The following is a 20,609-nucleotide window of genomic DNA, read 5'->3' on the forward strand; positions in this document are numbered from 1 at the left end:
ACTCTATTTTGGCTTAATTATGAGATCATCTTTCTTTGCTTTACATAGCTGACCTGCCTGGCTTCAGCACACTGTGCTGAAAAATGCTTCTGTTGATGAGGAAATTTAAAAAAAGATATCTTAATGGTGGAAGGTCAGGTAGAGGTGCAGAAATTGTGGATTTACTCCCCAGCTTGCAACCAAATTTCCTCTGTCACCAAGAGCATGTCACCTGAACTCACTCTGGTGTCACTTTGTGTCTATGAATTGATAGAGATGCTTCTCATCTTTACAATGCATTTCTGTGATCAGGAGCTTTGATACTTTGGCCAGGTAAATAGAGTGGGAGAAGACATGTGCTATCTTTAAATGTACTTGTAAGTAAGAAATAAATGCTGTATCTCTGCTTGTAAAAATCAGAAAAGGAAATTAGATGATTAGCCTTTTTGTATTTGCTCTAGTTTGAAAATAAATTAATAGGAAAAAATAATGTTCTTGTTATTTTCTGAATGGAATTACCATCCCTATGAGAGTTCAGCATCTTATTTTGATAAAGATTTGACGAATTTTGGATTTCAGCACTGAGATATCTGTCAGGCTGAGTATATGTTTTTGGGTTGCAAACTGGAATTTCACCTGTTCCTGTGTTTGGAATCAATCCTACATGGACACAACTGCCTGGTGCAATTACCAAAGAGCGGTAATTCGTTAAGTGAGGCTCATTCTGACAATCAGGGAAGCACACACCCATGTTATGTTAGCCATCAACCTGTGGCCTGAAAAGGATGATCCATGGCTGTGATTTTGCTGAGATGGTTTTGTGTAGATGATTTTGCTGAGATGATTTTGCTGGGATGGTTTGGCCAGGATGGTTTTGCTGAGAGGGTTTTGCCAAGATGATTTTACTAAGATGTTTTTGCCAAGGTGATTTTGCCAAGATGGTTTTACCAAGATGGTTTTGCGAGGGTGATTTTGCTAAGATGATTTTACTAAGATGTTTTTGCCAAGGTGATTTTGCCAAGATGGTTTTACCAAGATGGTTTTGCGAGGGTGATTTTGCTAAGATGATTTTACTAAGATGTTTTTGCCAAGGTGATTTTGCCAAGATGGTTTTACCAAGATGGTTTTGCGAGGGTGATTTTGCTAAGATGATTTTGCTGAGATGGTTTTGCTAAGATGTTACTGTGAACATGATTTTGCTGAGAGGGTTTTGCCGAGATGGTTTTGCCAAGATGGTTTTGCAGAGATAATTTTACTAAGATGGTTTTGCTAAGATGGTTTTGTGTAGATGATTTTGCTAAGATGTTACTGTGAACATAATTTTGCTGAGAGGGTTTTGCCGAGATGATTTTACCAAGATAATTTTGTTAGGATGGTTTGGCCAAGATGGTTTTCCTGAGATGGTTTTGCCAAGATGATTTTGCCAAGAAGGTTTTGCTGACATGATTTTGCTGGGATTGTTCTGCTAACAATGGATGGTTGGCCAAGATGGTTTTACTGAGATGGTTTTGAAAAGATTATTTTACTAAGATGACTTTGCTAAGATGGTTTTGTGTAGATGATTTTGCTAGGGTGATTTTGCCAAGATGATTTTGCTAAGAAAGTTTTGCTGAGATGGTTTCGCTAATATAGTTTTGCTGAGATGATTTTGCTAGGATGGTTCTGCTGAGATGGTTTTGCATAGATGATTGTGTGAAGATGGCTCTGCTGAGACGATTTTGCTAAGATGGTTTTGCCAAGATGATGGTTTTGCTAAGATGATTTTGCCATGGTAATTTTGCCAAGATGTTCCTCAGCTGCCCCTGCCCGCGTTGCTTCCACAGGCGGTGCTGTACAACGACCGCTCCGTGCTGGAGAACCACCACGCTGCTGCTGCCTGGAACCTCTTCATGTCCCGGCCAGAGTACAACTTCCTGGTCAACCTGGACCACGTGGAGTTCAAGCATTTCCGCTTCCTCGTCATCGAGGCCATTCTGGCTACTGACCTGAAGAAGCACTTTGATTTTGTTGCCAAGTTCAATGCCAAGGTGAGATCAGTTTGGATTTCTGGGGACAGTCAGAAAAAACTGTGGGCCTTGGGAGCATCCAGCAAAAAGGGTTTCTGTTTCCTCTGAATGTCCTTTTGGCTGTTGCAAAATGTTGAATAATAATCCAGCCTTTCTGTTGGGTTTTACTCATTTAAAGTTAGTGACACAGCTTCTCTTCTTATATATATTTACTCTTTTTTTTCAGAAAGTGGTTTAAGGCTAAAAATATCACCACCTATTTTTACATTCTACTTTCCAACATTGCTTTCTTGTTCACTGGCACTTTTGGCCTATTAGCAAAGCGCTCAGGGGGGAAAAATCAAAGGTGTTATTACCAAGTTTCCATAATGGCCACTTTAAGTGAATTTTTACTGATTTAGTCGTTCTGTTGTATTATCAAAGCAGAAATCAGAATGGTTTTGACATTCTAATTTCAAATGCTGTGAAAACATGGTCTTCCTTTCCTTTCTCTTTCCAGAGGAAGGTCACTAAACATCTTTCCTGCATGCTCCATTCAATGAGCCATAAAACCACAACCCTGAGAAACCATTCTTAAAAACTGTTTACAGTTTCAACCTAACTCATTGGAAGTTATCTCCTATTAAGATACTTCAATAAACTCCATCACCCATCAAAGCTGTTGGCATGTTAATTAGATACCTGCCCTTGGAGCAGGTAGTGTTTTCTTGTTCCTAGTGAGAAACCCCCAAAAATGGTGTGTTTTGTATCTGGAACCTCCTGGCTGTTTTGGTGGCATGGATAAAATCTTTCCTGTGGCATTACTTAGCACGGATCTGTATGCTGACACTTTGAAGCCTCCACGTGTATGGCTGGGGTTTTTTTCCATTTCCCTGTAACATCTCCCTTTGTCAGGCTTTAAGAAGCTGTGGAGAAAGGTCCTAGATGTGGTCCAGGGTAGAAGGAGATCTGTAGATGCATAAAAGTCTGAGCTCCTTCTGCACCCCTGCCAGTCATGTCCCCTCCAACCTTAACTTTTCTGCTTTTATTTTAGAGCAGCTGACAGTGTGTATCACTGTTTCTTGTGAGAGGTATGGGAAAATAGAGAAAAGGAAAAAGGGACGAAATCATTTCAGCCATGCTTAGATCAAGCAGGGAAATAAGCTCATTACACACATCTTCACGCTGCAATTAAGCCATCATGATACTTTATAGTAATGTGTATTTATACACCAGTAGCTATCAACTTCTTGAAAAATGTCATGGAAAGATTGCATTTGTTTGTTTTCCTAGTAAATGCTTTCAAACAGGTGCATAATGTGCACTTCTAATATATAATACTATATTATATGTAGTATATGTTATATATTATATTATTATATAGTATACTTATAATAATATAATATATATAATGCAATAGTACATCGTCTATATAATGTTCTATAATATAATATTGTGTTATATAACATTAATATTATATAATAGCTATATAGTATAGAATATCTAATTATATATTATATAATATATATACTATTGTTATAATATATAGTGTGATTATATTATATGTAATATTATATATAATGTTATATATAATGTTATATATATATATAATATCTAATAATAATATTGACTTCTCATTATTCATCTCAATGTTCCTTGCTTTTCACTTATTTTTCCCTTTCCATCTTGTTTTTCATCTTAATTCCAGCCTGGGGTTAGCCCACCTACTTTTGCTAGTGATTTTGTTGAACAGCTAAATGTAATAGCCCAGGCCAGATCTTCCTCTGCTGCCTGGCATTGCCATCCTGGTTTCCTTTTCCCCCTCTGCAGGTGAACGACGATGTTGGCATTGACTGGACCAACGAGAACGACCGCTTGCTGGTTTGTCAGATGTGCATCAAACTGGCTGACATCAACGGGCCTGCCAAATGCAAGGACTTGCACCTGCAGTGGACAGAGGGCATCGTCAACGAGTTTTATGAACAGGTAAAGGCATTCCAGAGCTGCCTGACTGGTGTTCTGGAGCATGACAGTGCTGCTGGCCAGTGAAAAATCACAGAGTAGGGGTGAAGAGGTTGGCTAGAGTCACATTAATCCAATTTTTTGCTGGACCAGTGAAAGTCTATTTGTCAGTGAAGTTTCTGATGTGTCCTCTGAGACCTCTGGTGATGGTGTTTCTACAGGCTGAACTGCTCAAAGCTGGCACTGTGGACAAGCACTGGCATGGTGAACGAGTGTTCCTTTCCTCTTTGGTTTTCCTGTTGTCAGTCATCATGGCTGTCATTTCCCTCTTCTTTAGTGCAAACCGTGTTTTCTTCCAGAGATGGATTTAGAAAGCCCTGGGAATACAGCCAGGCACTGCTCCCTTCCTTCTAGGTGTAATAGAGCCCTTCATTGAACCGAATTTTCTCATTTTAACCTATTTAGCCCTGCTGAGTGCAAGGGTCAGGGCTGTTCCCACACTGCTGCTCTATTTCCTGTGTGGGAACATTTTGAATGTTCTGGTCAGGTTAAACTCCACATCCTTTCTTTTCCAGACGAAGCAAACAGGCTAAATCACTGAACAAGACAACCGACAGACTTCTCAGGGAGGCTGTGCAGAAACTTGGAGTCACAGACTAAGCCCTTGTAAAGCTTTTTCAACTTCCCTTAAATTTACTGCACTTAACATTTTGGAAAAATAAATTCAACCAGGATTTGCTGCTGCCTTCTGGAGAATATAAAGAGACAGGGAAAGGGACATAATTCAGACATTGACCTGAAGCTTCTTCATTTCTTTCAAATCTCCCAATAAAAACAAAGTACAATGAACCTTAACTATAGTATGAGTATAGCTAGTTCTAGTTTTGTTTTCACTTTTTTTCTTAAACAAAGAAATTGTGTCCCAAAACAACCTTCATGCCTCAAATTTTCTTTCGGGCAATGCTTTTATTCTTCATTGCAACTGTCCCAACAAACTGTGCTTCACAATTCTGGTGATGATCATAGCTTGTGTGGGTGACCAGTGCATGCAGACAGAAGCAGTCAGTCAGATGTAGATTATGACTTTCCTTTTATCCAGTAACAGTTATATCAGAGGGAAATGCCCCAATATAGTAACATCAGCAAGGCCTTGGAGAGTCAGTCAAGGATACAGATGTGGGAAGATGTTGTGTTACTGTTCCACAGTCGGAGCCTGTGTTGTTTTCCATCATTCAGAAATGGGATCCAAAACAGAGAACATTTTCTTCCTTGGTTTTGTTTTTGGCATTAAGGGGGATAAGCTAGATTCTCAGTTTCTTTTATCTCTATTAAAATCTGTTTTCCTTTAATGCTATAGGCTACAAGAGGTTTCAAAACATATTAACCATGTTTTTGAGCATTAGATTTTTTCTGTGACTGAAAAAGTCTTCACATTCTCATTTCTAAAAGGGATAATTGTATGGGAAGTTTGAATTTCCCTGAAAGTATTATCAAAAAGCACACATATGTGAATTCAGCCTATGCTGTGAAAATCATGAAATATCTTTGTTACAATAAACACCAATTCCTTTCAAGAATTTCACTCCCATATAAATAAAAACTGCTTATTAAAAATGTGTTGTATAAAAATAATCAAAATCCTGTGTCATGTTATTGCAGGATGTTCCCTTCTCTTTACATGTCCAGCATAATTATTTGAAGACAGGACAGACTATTTATATTAGAATAATATATTAGAATAAATTTTTTTTTATTATTTATTTATATTAGAATAATTAGAATAAAAAAACCACACTGCAAGATCTTTCACATAATAAATCATGTTTTAACAGAACAATTAAAAAGAATTTGTAAACATTAACAGTCAGCATTTCTGCCAGTTCACAACTAGGAATTCTTTACAGAATATGATTCTGTAAAGAAGAGCAAGCTGTCACCTCTTCCTAACTTGCTTGCCATTTCAAGAACGGATGGCATGTTTCAGTGTTTTGTCAACACAAATATTTTGTTTTTAGTGATTGCAACAACATTTCTTGGTTGGTTATTGCTAAATTAGCAAACAAAACACAAGGAATTGAGATATTTGCTGTACATACTCCAAAATTTAGCTCTCATTTTTTGCCTTCACCATATACAGATACAGAGAGGACATTGGTCAGCTGTGAAGACCATTACTTTTGAAAAATTTACATTACAAGGAGATAAATACAAGCAAACATAATGGAAACTGAAAATGCATCTCCAAATTCTAACATATATCCCATAATAGAGAACTCTGTATTGTGTTACAGCAATCAGTTACATATCAGGCTTGATTAGAGAGGTTAGATTTTTTTGGGGAGGAGATGGCATCTGGTCTTGTCATGTCTGCTCAGCTGAAAGCTCACTGATATCACCAGAAGCTTTGCTGTGACAGGGAATTGAGTATATCAGATTTGGCTCTGCAATGATATTTTGCTTTATTTTACATCATAAAGATGAGAAGAGAGAGAAAAAAACTTCTCTTATGCCTCCCTCTCTCCCCCAAAAAAGCTTTGTGGGAAAGATTTACTGGTTTTGAGCAAATGAATGTCATACATTGCTTTAACTGGGATCATTCTAATAGTCACAGGAAACAAATATTTATGACCCAAAGCCAAAAGGACCTATCCAGGTTACTTTTAATAAGGATGAAATCAATAAGAAAACTTAAAATTAAAAAAAAAAATTAATAAGAAAAATTTTTAAAAATCAAATAATAAAAATTAAAAAAAAAAAAAAACTTAAGAAGAATAGTCTGGTGAGATAGCCCTGTCTTGTAGAAGTTGTCTTATTCCCTGTAAACAAGGTTGTTGTGAACTAACAATCACACAGTCAGAATGGATTGTTTTAAAAATAATGCGAAGAAAGAAATGAAATAACAATTTTCAAGTTTTCACACGGTGTAAAGTTCAGGGCTAGGGGCATCCTTCTGCAGAGTCATTGTTAAATTCATCCTTGTTGAATTCTCCTTATTGGTAGTGCTTTGGTGTCAAGAAAAGAGCTGCAACTGTGCCCATTTGACACGATGGCACTGTCACCATGGAAGTGCCAGGCTGGCATTGAGATGCTGTCCTTACAGCATTTTTAATTGGCTGGATATGCTTTCCCCCTTGTTGTGGTGTGGTTTTGTTCCGTTTAGCTCAGAAATGAGGGCTGTTTCCATCTGCAGGGCGATGAAGAGGCCAGCCTGGGGCTGCCCATCAGCCCGTTCATGGACCGCTCGGCTCCGCAGCTGGCACACCTCCAGGAGTCCTTCATCACCCACATCGTGGGACCACTCTGCAACTCCTACGACTCGGCAGGGCTGATGCCAGGAAAATGGATAGAAGAGAGTGATGAGTCAGGAGACACTGATGAGCAGGAGGAGGAGGAAACAGCAGACATGGAAACTTGTGAAAACACCGAATCCAGTAAGTTGGTGACGCTTCCGTTTTCCAACAAAACAAGTTCCATGTAGGGACCAAAACACTAACCAAAGGCTGTGGGCTGGCCAGGTTCAGCATGGGCCTCCTCAAGAGTGACAGAGTGTCACTCTGGAGTCAAGGACCTGGTGTCCTTGGCTGTCCTTGGAGGAGCTGTAGCCACTTACATTGTGAATGGAGATGCTCCATAGTTTCAGCACCAGTGGGTTTCAGCACCAGTGTGGTGTTTTTGGGGTCCCCAGGATGAAGGAGGAGTAATTGAATCTGACTCCATGTTCTTAAAAGGCTAATTTATTATATTATGATATTATATAATATTAAAGAATGCTATACTAATCTATACTAAAGAAGAGAGAAAGAATATACAGACAGAAGGCTACAAAAAATTATAATGAAAACTCAGACTCTCTCTTCCAGAGTCCTGACACAGCTGGACATGATTGGTCATTAAGTAAAAACAATTCACATGAAACCAATCAAACAATCTCCAGACCACATTCCAAAGCAGCAAAAACCGGAGAAGCAATCACATTATTATTGTTTTCATTTTCCTCTGAGGCTTCTCAGCTTCCCAGGAAAAGAATTCCTGGCAAAGGGAATATGACAGTGACAATCCACCACTCATCTCCACCTTAGCTGGGGTTTCTGGTGGTGGATCATCTGTGCATGAGGGCTTTCTAGACTCTTTCAGGACTGGTGTTGATAGACTGCAAGAATTTCAGTTGAAAAAAAGGATGTTTGGGAGAAGATTTTTGAAGGAAAATACTCATCATTTCCATGAGTTAACATGACAAACAGGAACAATAGAATGAGGATCTGAAATGCTGATGGAGTAAAGGAGTTTTTAACAATGGAATCATTTTAATGCACATCTCTTCAAGGTAACATGGAGAGGAGTGGGAAGAGAATGGGCACTGAGCATTGCTGTGTTGTATGCTGGGAGCTGCATCTCTTGGCTAACCAGTAACTAAAGCTCGTGTTCTCCTGCCTCTCCTCTAGGAGGGCAACACTGCCAGTATTTGCTGTACTGAGATGAAAGTTTTTTACCTTTTTTACCTTTTTACCTTGAAAGGAGATTTCAGGCACTTGTGAGAAGTGATTTTTAAGAGAAAATACTGCAGCTGTAGACCTCTTCCTTTTATCAGTTCCATCCTGTGTTACCTTTTTCTTTCTTTCATGTTCTTTCTCCCTCTGAATTTTCTTCTGCTGTTCCTTTATTTCCCTCCTGAGTCATCTTTCTCTCTCTCCCCTGTATCCAGTTTTAGATAACAGCAGCCTAAAGTGCACTCATGAAATACCAATACTTTTTCCTTCAACAACCTCCCTTTTTCTGTTCTTTCCCACCCATATTCTTTCATGCCCATCCTGGGTATCATCCCCGTTTTCTGTTGGGAAAGCTGAGAAAGATTTGATGAGTGCAGAAATTCACATATGGATGTGGAACTAAAATCTGTGTCTCCTGATGTGCAGAATTAACCTTTTGTCTCTAGTAAGATCCAGAGGTAAACAGTTTGGATTTAAGGAATCATTGCTATTTTTCACACACACACCCTTGCACATATTTTAAATTTAGCACTTTCACATGCACAAAAAAAAATCCTGTAGAGAACAGTAAACATCAAGTAATGTAACACCCATGGGTTAATTTATCACGTTATGATCTGTTAGTTCTGTAACAGGCAGAGCCACATATTTGTGGCAGATTGGACTTTCTGGATGTGCCTGCTAGGAGGAAATGTAATTAACACAGACCCCAAAGCCTGAAACTGATACTGCTGTATTAAAAAAAAAATATGAAGGATGTTCTCATATATCCATGGTGTCTCTAACCTTACTCTGAAATCCTTGGTTTCCTTTCATTTAATATCTCTATTTACTTATCTTCCGTATCACCATTAGTGGAGACAAATAATGCTGTTTTCAGGTTAAAAGCACTGATCATTATTAACCCTTTTCACATTGTAAATACACTGATCTTAGTGATCTTCTGTTTTCTTCTTTACCCTGTACCTTAATATTCAGCCTGGTGGTTTTAGACTATGGGTTTCAAAGCTTTAAAAATTAATGTATCAGAAGTTTTGAAATATTCCACAAGTTCTTTCTATTTCCTTTTTACCAAATGAGGGATGCTCCTCTTCTTGACCACTCTAATGCGTGGCAAATTGTTGTCTCCGGTCCCTGAATTCTCTGTGGCTGTGTGCACCTTACTCAGGATTCTGTGACATCTTTTGTGCCAACGTAGGGGCCTCATAGTTCCTTAGAAGTGTGTCGCTGTATCAACCCAATTTTGGACTTTCTAAACTCTCTCAATGAAGCAATAAAAGTTTGAGATGTCAGATGCACAGACTTTAAGACTGGTGTATAGATGTTGATAAAGATCTTTTGATGAAAATGCCTTTTAGGCAGATAGAAATATAATTGTGGCAGAAAACACTTCATCTAGGTCCTGATAATTCACTGAAGAAGTTGAGATAAATTTAAGAATTATAACCTTAAAGTAGCTTTAAGTAGTTGGGTTTTTTTCTATACAGGAGCATGTACTTGCCCTGAATGTCTTATGCAAGTATAAGAATTAAACAGACTCAGTCTTTAGTGATTCAGACAAATTTTAACACCACAGCAAGTGTCTGCAGAGAGCAACAAGATGTGGGGTCACCTGGGAAACCCAGGAGAGAATGTCCTGCTGTAGCATTGGCAGCAGAGGGGCTTCTTATTAATGCTAAACCTGAAGGTTTCCTACAGGGAACCAAGGGCTTTCTAATGAAGGATTGAATTGGATTTGGTCTGTGCTCAGTGAAAAGCTCTTTGTTCCCAGTTCAAAAGCTTCAAGGGCTAAACATTTTGGATCCTGACACAGACATACTTCAGGCAACCTGCAAATACTAATCCACGCAAATTTATTTGGTACAAAACATTCCTCTACGTCACCTTCTTTGAAGAAAAATCAGCAGTTGTCTTTGGAGGGGTTGTTATTTCAGTTCTGTGATGGCCATTGTCATTGCTAATGACCAGGAACATTTTTCAAACTTTATAGTGCTGAGGAGTTAAGAATCTGTGTTGGACAGACTGTATTGACAGGAAAAATCCACCCTTGAGACAGCAGAACACTTGCAGTGTGTGTCGGGAGCCGTGAGAGCCACCAGGGACAAAAACACTTCATGGGCTGAGAGCAGGGGCCTGGTGCTTCAACAGCCAAGAGGAGCAAGCTCCCTGTGACAGGTTTTGGCTATAGGAGTGCTTCTTTAGGGCCCAGGCTGCTGCCACAGCAATGTTATCCTTTAAGATTAAGGTCACCTCCACTGCGATGGGGGAGCGATGTATGACTGTGAAAATGGAATACAGGGAAAACAAAATCAGGATTTTTTTCCCTAGGACAATCAGCAGGGATCTCTTGGGGGTGAGGAGGGCACAGAATTGAATGTGTGTTGATCAGAGTCTTTAGGAACTTGATGTAAAATGAGCAGAAACAGGTCAGCAATGTTTCTTATGCATAATCATTCAAAGACCAGATATCTCTGAGCAGCTGAGTCAGGCACAACATGCAGCCTTGGCATAGGATGAAGCTGGGGCTCAAACTGTGCAGGAAACCAGTTTGCCTTCCCCAAGATCTGGAGAGGCACAGCCTTCTGAATTTTAACACTGTGCAAATGTTGGGGTTTAAAAATCTGTCGTGGTGTGCTGTCTGCTTCCTGTGCCTTCAGTCGCTTTTCCTTCTCCAGTAGAAACCAGCACATTAATGTCACGTGGTGTTTTACAGGAAAGAAGAAGTTCAAGAGGAGGAAAATCTACTGCCAGATCACTCAGCACCTGCTTCAGAACCACAAGATGTGGCAGAAGGTGATTGAGGACGAGGAGAGGTTAGCTGGGTCAGAGAAGCAAGGCACGGAGCAATCCCCACTGCACCAATCCTCAGAACAAATCCAGGCCATCAGGGAAGAGGAGGAGGAGAAGGGGAAGGCCAGGAAGGATGAAGAGGAGAACACAACTGTAGAACCAAACCAATGACAATCTTTACAGCAGTATTTTAAGACAGATTGACTCGTGCACAGACTCTTTCTCAAGCCAGCACAGCATGTAGACACAACACTGTAGAAGTATGGGATAATGCGCCTACAGCTGTTTAATTTGTTTCTCTTTCCTTTTTCTGGTGAGGTACATTGTTTAAACTCCTATGCTCAAGGAAGCTTTCACACTGCAACACCGGCTTTACAGACTTTCTTTGAAGAGATTTGGGGGTGGGTGGAATTATATAAATATATATATATATAGCCAGGGTTATTGGCTGCACACTTCAGCAAAATACATTTAATGATATATTATGGTCACTGTGATATTTACAGGAGAAAGTTATCTGAGGAAATGCTGCTTCTGAAGCACATTTGCAGTTAACAGTAAGGTACCAGTTAAGTAGCTTTTTGCTCTTAATGCTGAGGGATAAAAGTTCCAAAGCTTTATATGAATGCTGATATATCCTGCCAACACATATGTGTGAGTGAGGGGGTGTTTGCAGGTGTGAGTGGATGTGAGGAAATGCAGCATGCTCTGAGTTCTTACCACACTAGCTGTAGCACATGTCCCAGCATACCACAACAAAGAGAAGGCCAGAATTGTCGAGAATTCGTGCCTGCAAGGGAACAATTTTGAGGAGCTTTGCTTTCCCTCCAGTCCCAGTGTGCAGTCCAGCTGCGGGCAGCCTCCGCTCAGCAGCAGCCCAGGCGCTGCTCCAGCCCTGCCCAGCTGTGCTGGATCTCCTCCTCCTCCTCCTGGGCACCTCCGGACTGCTGGCGAAAGGGATGTGCCAGGAGGGCTGTTGGCAGCGGGGAATGCCTGGCACAGCAGTGTGTGCCCCTGCGGGAGGCTGGCCCTGCCTGTGCCCCGCAGGGCGAGCGCGCTGTTTGGGCACAGTGTGCTCTTCTGCCCTGCCCCTGGGCCAAACGTGGCATTCAGGAACAAAGCTAAACTGCTGGCAGGCAAAGGAAGGGCAGCGTGGGGGCCAGGGGAATCAGGCAAAGGGGGCATTGGGAGCTGCCTGGGGACAGGTGCCAGTCCTGCGTGGGCTGGGCACTTGGTGCCCCAGGGGTGCTCACAGGGGCTTCAGAGAACTCGGGTTTTCAGTGTCAGGTGCTGCACGGCAGCACTTTGTTGCTGGCATTCTGCTTAGGAGCAGCATGTTTGATCCCACCAATATATTTTTCCTTCTTTCTTCTTTTTTTTAACAGGAAAAAAAAAAGATCAGGCTTGTAAGAACAGCAGATCTTTTTTTTGTTGTTGTTGTTGTTCTGTTCATTTGTTTTCTCTGTTGTTTATGCTGTGAGCCAAATGTCTATTTAAAAGGTTGGATATTCACTTTCAATATTTTATTTCACGATATATTTGTCAATGATTAGCTATCTAGATGTAAATATGGAAAAATTTTTATGGGTTCCTGTAGATAATGATATCTTTAAGAAAAAAAAAAAGAAAAAGAAAAAAAGGGAAAAGTTGTTTTGTAAAGATAATTTTTTTAAAAATAAATACAAAAACATTTTTATACAGTGTAGCCATTTCCAAACCCCACAAATAAAGTCTTGAGTAATCTGTATAGACCCTTCTGGGAAACCAGCAGTCTTACAGGATCAAGGCTTTAAAATATTAATGCTCTTGGGGACTGGCAGCACCAAGCAGTACCCCACAATTTAGAGATTTCCCACAGAAAGAGTTATATATATATATATAAACTTCAGTATCTCTCAGAACTCCTTTGACTATGTGTGCTTTTTCTAGTTTGATTCTGCAGCCCATTACCCAGAAGAGGGCTGCTTGTGAGAGTAAGATTTCTTGTGAAAGGCAGAGATTGTGGAAGTCCTTCCTGTATTAAATTCCTGGTCTTACACCCATCACTTTTTGCTATTGTTCCACGTTCACCAGATTTCATGGTCCTGTTGACACCTCCCCAAAATGTTGGAAAACATTCTCTATCAAAGCCAATCACATATGTGTTATCACTTCAGGGTTCCTTCTTGCTTTGTGTTTCTGTCAGAATGAGGTTTTGCTCAAAAGAGGATTTTTGGGGTTTTTGCTGGTTGCATTTTCCTGATGTTGTCCTGTCCTACTCTTACCAGTGGAAAATCTGTTTGCCTTTCAGCAGAGTGACTGGGGCAGGTTCTGAATGCTCTTATCAGCAGGAATGTTTTAGAACTGTTTTCCATTGAAATCAGAAAAGCAAAGATCCAAATTGCACTGATGTTTTAAAGGGAAAGGACATAGCAGGATTCATTCAAAAGAAAAAAAAGTTGTCTCCAAGATCTCAGCAAGTCTCCACAAATTCCAGTTTGTGTTGTTTTCCTATCTCTTCAGTCACTTTGATCATTTTATTTGGGCTTTTCTTGTGCAAGTGATATGCATACCTTATAGTATAAGAAAGATTTACTATGCCTCATTCTGTCCTTTAAAAATTAAAATTACAGAGATGTTTTAAAATGTCACATCTCCAAGCACGTCTTTCTTGATTTTCAGTGCATAATCACTGCAAATGAATTTTAATAGTGGGGTTTATATTGCCTTTGCTGGAAGGGGAAAACAATTCTATTGCTGCAGGTGTTAGTGGGTGCCCAGTTGGTAAAATTATGAAGAACCATTCAAGAAAGAGGCAAAATCCTGTAAGGAGGGTTTCACATATTCCTCTAAACTGGCATACACAGGGTTGAAAAGAACTAAGAGTAACTAAGAAAAGTTAGCTAAAAATGTGCTGAAATTAAATCAATATATTTTTCTGGTCATCACTTTTGGTTGCCATTAAGTAAAATTAGTGTCAGCTTCTGATTTGTTTTTCTGCATTGCCAAGGCAGCTGTTAGAAACTGACACACCATTGCTACCCCAGCCTGTTCATGGGAGCAGTCTCTGAACTGGACCTTTATGGACAGACTTAAAATGGAAATGATTGTTGTTTTTATCCAAACTAGAAAGAAATTCCAGTGAAGAAGCTGAAGTGGCTGTGAGTACTCAGCTTGGTAAGAGGTGAATTTTTTTGTCCCACTTCAAATAGTTAGTAATCCAATTTCTGCAGGTGGTCCCTCCTTATGAATCTGATTCTCAGTCTTTGAAGGGCATGTCTGGCAGCCAGTGATCAGGAAATCTCCAGGCTGGCTTAGATATAACACAAACCCCCATTTAAATGGTGTTTTGCAGTGGCAAACCCAAGGTACTTTAGTTTTCTGTTCTTTAAAAACAGGAAGAGAAAGACTAGATGATTTTTTCCATTTGGATATTTTGTTTTCCCCACTTTAATGGCACTTGGTGTCTGATCCTGTTCCCATCTAGTCTAGAAGTTTGTCTGAAATGCTTTTGTAGTGCTTGCAGCTCCCAGTGCAGTGACAAAAGCACTCTGTGTCATGTAGCAACCACATGTAAACACTTTTGTCCCTATACTGGCACTTTTGTTGATGGCCACATGGTGTTTACCATGGAATATAACTTCTCTCCTTACACTTGTGTTGCAGAGGGAACACGTGGAAGTAGAGAGCGTGAAAGCCCCAAACTATTTAATTACCTTTTCTTTTAGGAGGAGTGTAAGACATTAGCTTTTAAGAAACCAAAAATGTTGTGTCTAAAAACAATCGTTTCAAACGTTCAAAGGGCCATAGTTTACTATGCTCTATATTTATACTCTAATTCTAAAATCTTGGTTTGTTTTTAGCTAATGTGCAGAGCATTTTGACACTTGTCTCTGAAAGTCATCTACTCCCTCCAGTAGGAAGATGGTGTTTGATGAGATGTTGCAATCTGTGCATCAGAAGTGAGTTGCAGCAATCTAGGGAAAAGGGATTTTGCTGTGCTTTTGGGTGGCCTTAATCTGTGAATGAAATCTTTTGCACAGAGCTGTGTGTCACCAAAGGCCTCCCCTGTGACATCGTGCAGGGTGCTGGTTCTCATAGCAAACATGGCATTATTATGGCAGGAAAATGGTTCCAGGGCAGGTGTGATTTGAGAATGCTTTTGTTAATCGTGCAAGGATAGTTTTCATCAGTTTTTATTCTGATATCACACGTGAACTTCTCTCTGCATCATCATCAGCCTAAAGATGGATTTAGGTCTTTACCATTAGTGCACCACTGTTAGAATTTCTTAAGATCCTGGTGGTCTGAATCTGGAAGAAGGTTAAAGCTACAGAGGTTCAAATAGATGCTTTTAAAGGTCCATTTGGCATCTAAGCAAATTTCCCTCCCAAGTCCCATTCTATGCATTCCATGCTGGACATAAAATTAATTTGTTTTCTTTAAAAATTCTATATTTCTGTCTACTTTTTTGCTAGATTTTTTTTTCGTTCTGAAATTCTGGCCCCATCTTTCTCCAGAAATGGCCTGGGAAGTCGAATGCAGTGTGAAGAAGGCAAGGATCTTGCCAAATTGAGCATCAGTCAGTGGCAGAGCCTGTAAGGACTCTGTGTGGGCATCCAGCACTGCTGATCTGCTCAAGGTCAGCAACCCGAGCCTGGCTGGACTTGGAATCCTAGAGAATTTTGTCAGTTTTCAAAATAAACCCTAAGCATTTCTGAAAGGTTAGCCATGAGTCTAATGCAGGAAAAGCTTTGTGGCTGGTGCTGGTTGTTAATGAAGTTCTTGTGCAAAGTCCGTGTAAGTCCTGCCACAACTGAGATGTTCCGACATCACATGGGAGGAAGGAAGGGTTCATTTTAAGGGTGAGAAGTTGCTGAGCATCCCACAGCCTCGTGGGCAGAGGATTAGACAGAAGCAGGTTCCCAAAGTGAAGGATTCACCTCTCTGCAGGCACTCAGGGCTCCCTGCTCTGCCCAGCCTCAGCCCTGAACACTGCCCTTAGCACTTGGGAATTCCAGTCCTCCAGTGGATGGGGTTGAGCACAGGCAGGAGGGAAGTGAAACATTCATTCTGTGGGGAGGACGAAGGGAAATCATAGTCCATTATCAAACAGATTTTATGAACCAAAACTTATTTTCCTTTTCTTTCAAAAGCAAATGTAATCCTGCTGAAATGGAGTAACATAGAGTTTCTGGGAGGTTAATTGCTGCTTGACGTTGCAGTATTAGTCAAAATGATGGCAGTGTTAAAAGAGAAGATAATTATTGCCATTAATTAGAGCGGGAGAATCTTCTTTTTTTCCTATTTTTTAGTGAATCAACAAGTAAGAACGTGCAGGGATCTTGGAGAACCATACACATTAAGTGGTTTTGAACAGATGAAAGAATCACAGAAATTAGGTGTGAGCTGTCTTACGAAACATTGGAAGAGCTTGCAAAATTATTGATTATTGGAGTCAAACTTTGATTTAGAGCAAAATAGCACCAGTACTTTTGAGAGCAATTTATTATGGTAGATCTTTCTTTGAATTTCATCACTTTCTTTTAGCAAAACAGCATTCCTCTGCAGGTAAATCAAGGAAGGATTTAGCCCTGCTGTGGTAGATATTGAGTCCCAGTGTTGGAGGGAGCAGTGTGAGAATTATTCTCCATTTACAACCTAATTATGATTTATTCAGAAGCCATTAGGGGGATTTTCCTGGCAGGCAGGTGTTCTTTTGATGAAAAATGCATCTCACCAGCTCAGCAGGATGCAGATGTCACCTGAGTGAGCTGTTAGGACAGGCTCCTCAGGAGCCTGGGGGCAGAACAGTGCTGGTTATTTCTGCAGAGTTCCTTTTCACAGTGACAAAAGGCACAAAAGGCAAGAGCTCAAGCTGGTTAACAATGCTTCTTTGATAAAAATGAAATGGTTTCATTGTGCACTCTGAAACCCTGCCGGTGTCACGGAGGTGTATGCAGACATTCCCCCCAGTGCTTGCTCCTGTAAAACTGCTGGTGAGTTCAGGTAAAACCAGCTGGCCTTGGGTGTGGTCTGTCAAGCTGAAGGGTGTGGTAAATCAAGAAGAATTTTTGACTGAAGTTGTTTAATGCTTCTTCATCAAGGAAAACTTTGCTTGGTGTAAGTGGAGGGAAAAAAACAAAAATTCATTTGAGCTTTTCAGGTTGCCAGTCTGTGCCAGGGGCTTCTTGGTTCCAAAGCTGTGTGTGCAGTATGTCTGAGATGTGGGAATGGGGCAGCAGAGGAGAATTGCTCTGCCCTGGATGCCAGAGGGAGTCTTTGTGCTCTGGGGAGCACCCCTGAAACCTGCAGGTGTGGGAAGAGCAGAGAATTAGTTGGGGAAACCCAAATATTCCTGTTTTCTGTGTGGAGGCATAAGGGCAGGTACACAGGACTTTGCCACAGCTGCAGGCCATGTGTCATTTTATGGCTGCATTCTCTTGTCCTGAGGCAAAACCAGAGAAATCAGATCAAATAATAACTCAGTTTTCAACGCTGTCTTCCTGTACTGCAGCGAACGCTTAGAAACAATTGATGTGAATTAGCAACTGCTCTTTGCTTTTAAGTATTTATTTAAATGACTTGGGAGGTTTTGGTGGTGCTTCTCATTTTCCTCCTCTGACCCTAGTCATTTTTACCCAATGCTTTCCTAAAAAAAAAAATTTAAAAAATTAAAAGCTCTGTGATGTGGTCAGAGGTAAAACAGTGAGGGGTTTGCCATGTGTGTACATACTGCTTTAGGTAGAAAGGCTGCTGAAGTCTGGTAAAGCTGACTTTCCTTCCCAGAATTCCTGCCTGACCCTGAAACACAACAAAAGCCTGTATTTGAATGCAAAGTGTTGATTTGTAGGTGTTTGTAAACCTTGATACAGTACTGCAGACGGTGTCCCAAAAGATCAAAGGCAACGTTAATAACTGCTCTGTGATGTTGATGATATCTTTAATATTTCAACCATGTCAGCGTACTTTTGATCATTACTTTTCTAAAGTTAAGTCTTCTTCTCTTGAATAATCAATATCAGATGTTTGCATGATGGAAAGTAATTTAAGTTCACTTTTCCAAAAGCCGTGATTCATACTGTGGGTTACGTTTGTTTAACAGATTAACATTTTCACTGATGGGTGGCAGTTTTTTTTTTCTTTTTAGTGCTTTTGATAGATGAATATCTAGGATATTTTCCAACAAAAATACATTTTTTCACCTTTGCCTCCAGTTGTGGAAGAAATACCTTCCAAAAATAATCCTTTTCCAATTCCAGTTTGGCCTGTCTGGGTAACAATATGCAAGTATGTTTATCACGTAGAAGATGTGATTGAAAAAATTAAAATTCCCGTTTTGGTGAAGTAATCAAGAAATTAACCTGGCAAGATTACAACCCTTTCTAAATTGAAATCTTGGGTGTGCCAATATATGAAGCACTTGACCCCCACCAGATTTGGGGCCAAATTATACACATTTTTTATTTCAAAATTGACAACAGGCCAAACAAAGTTGTTGGTTTTTTTTTTACTTCAGGAAACACTGAGAAATTTGGTCATCTTACATCCTGTCCTGTGAGGGTTGACTCCTGGTCTGGGACCTTGGGGTAAAATTATTTTAATGATGCTTCTTCAGACTCAGCTACAGTAGCAGCTTTCCACAAATCACTCGTGTACTACAAATTTAATCCCTCCTTGATTTTTTTTTCACTTCAAAAGGTGAGAAAAAGATGGGGGGAGTGTAATTTTATACGGCTCTGTTTGAAAAAGGGTTTTGTGTAGACCTTTATAATTCTTTTGAAGCAATATTTTAAAAAATAACTGCCAGCCAAAGTGGCAATGCAGAAAAGTGCCATCTTGTTTAGGATTTGTACACGCCAGTTTTTAACACAGTGTTCTTTTCACTAAGTACTACATACGTTAATTTATATTTATATATTGTCAATATTGTTGTAACCAAGCTTCTCCTTTCTAAACACTTCAGGAACAAGGCCTTGTATTTTTAGGTGATTTTCATAAACAGAATAATTCTTTTCCTTTCACTAGTATCTTGCACTCGATACATGTAGCAATACTTAATATATTCTCTTCACAAGTATTTGTTAAGTGATTTAGTTAATGGCTGATAAATGTTTTGTACAAAATAGATTCTGTACAGGAAAAAAAATCTTTTAGATAAACATTATTTATTTTTACTGTTTTGTAAGTTAGACACTATAATGAAGCTCCTTTTTGCCAGAATTACTGGAAGTGCCTCTTGGTAAAATGTATTATACAGTAAATATGTATTCAAAATTATTAGAAATACTTGTCACAAAATGAACAATGTGGATGTTGCAATGTGAAGACAAATGTACAACATAAATATAATTCTGTGGTATCCTGTTGGCTGTGTTTCTTCTTCCTTTATTGAACAGAATTGCATTCAGTGCCCAGCTTTCAGTATCAGACTACAAATGGTTTGTACCCTCTCTAGACTCTGGTTCAAATCCAGTGAAAGCTTGTATATATTTAATTACCTTTTTAGCTGCCAGCCCTGCTTGGTGTGTGTTAGTGACCCAAGCTCATGTTTATTGGAATCTGATTTCCTGAGACTTTTACCTGCAGAATTCTGCACTTTGCTTCAGATTACTAATAAACCCCATGTTAAAGCCTTTGTGGCTCAAGCAATCTGTGGAAAGCCTCATTATAACCATTTTTATTTAATCATGCCCAGTATTTCAGCATCCATCATCAGTGTGCCACTCAATCCAATTAATATGGATTGGATGTGGTCAGTGTTACATGGCAGCACTCAGCAATGCAGAGTGACTAATGCTTCCAGAGAAAATGAAATGTGTTATCTTAACAGTTTCCCATATTAATCACAGCAGTAATCTGTCAAAGTGGGACATTAGTGAGTAAAATCAATTTTCTTGCCATTATATTGATAAGTATGCTGTCATTTTTCAGTGTAAAATTTTACTAGTCTTTTATGTGGGCTAGAATTGATATCTGTCTTTGCTCACTTTTTATAATTTCAAAAAAGTATATCAGCTGTCAAAAATTTTACCCATTTTCAAAGTTTTATTACCTACTTTCATCAAAGACCTGGAAGCTCTCCAGCTAATTGATTTGAAATGGTTGCATAAAAATTATCTAGATCAACCATGTGCTCAAAGCCTCTTCTCCTACAAGTGAAAAATTAACAGATTTCAAAATCCTCAGGAGTATCAGTGACATATCTGGCTGTCAGTTTTCAAATACCCCCAGTTTATTTGTCCTCTGGCTAAAATTCTCAATGGAAAAAATATAAGGAAACTTGCACCAGGTAATGATTAGGCAGATACAAGTCAGAATCATTGCAAGTAGGAAAGTAAAATATGTTTATTCCTATTCCAAGGGAACTGCTAATAAACCAGTAGCTGTTCTGTCCCAAACACTTAATATCTCAATGGCATGTCAT

At 39.6% G+C, this 20,609-nt stretch overlaps 1 protein-coding gene across 7 annotated transcripts in view; it reads left to right on the forward strand.

Annotated features, from left to right (window-relative positions):
- Positions 1 to 11,644, forward strand: part of PDE3A (phosphodiesterase 3A) — a 220,110-nt gene extending 208,466 nt beyond the window's left edge. For all 7 annotated transcript variants that reach the window (XM_039709565.1, XM_039709564.1, XM_039709568.1 and 4 more), the window contains 4 exons: positions 1,803 to 2,006; positions 3,795 to 3,950; positions 7,117 to 7,357; positions 11,127 to 11,644. In XM_039709565.1, coding sequence (XP_039565499.1) covers positions 1,803 to 2,006; positions 3,795 to 3,950; positions 7,117 to 7,357; positions 11,127 to 11,374 — 849 coding nt within the window. In that variant the 3' untranslated portion in view covers positions 11,375 to 11,644. The remainder of the gene's footprint in view (positions 1 to 1,802; positions 2,007 to 3,794; positions 3,951 to 7,116; positions 7,358 to 11,126) is intronic.
- The last annotated feature ends 8,965 nt before the right edge of the window (positions 11,645 to 20,609 follow it).

Source organism: Passer montanus, unplaced genomic scaffold (genome assembly GCF_014805655.1).
Source record: "Passer montanus isolate IOZ18808 unplaced genomic scaffold, ASM1480565v1 scaffold216, whole genome shotgun sequence".
NCBI classification, from domain to species: domain Eukaryota; kingdom Metazoa; phylum Chordata; class Aves; order Passeriformes; family Passeridae; genus Passer; species Passer montanus.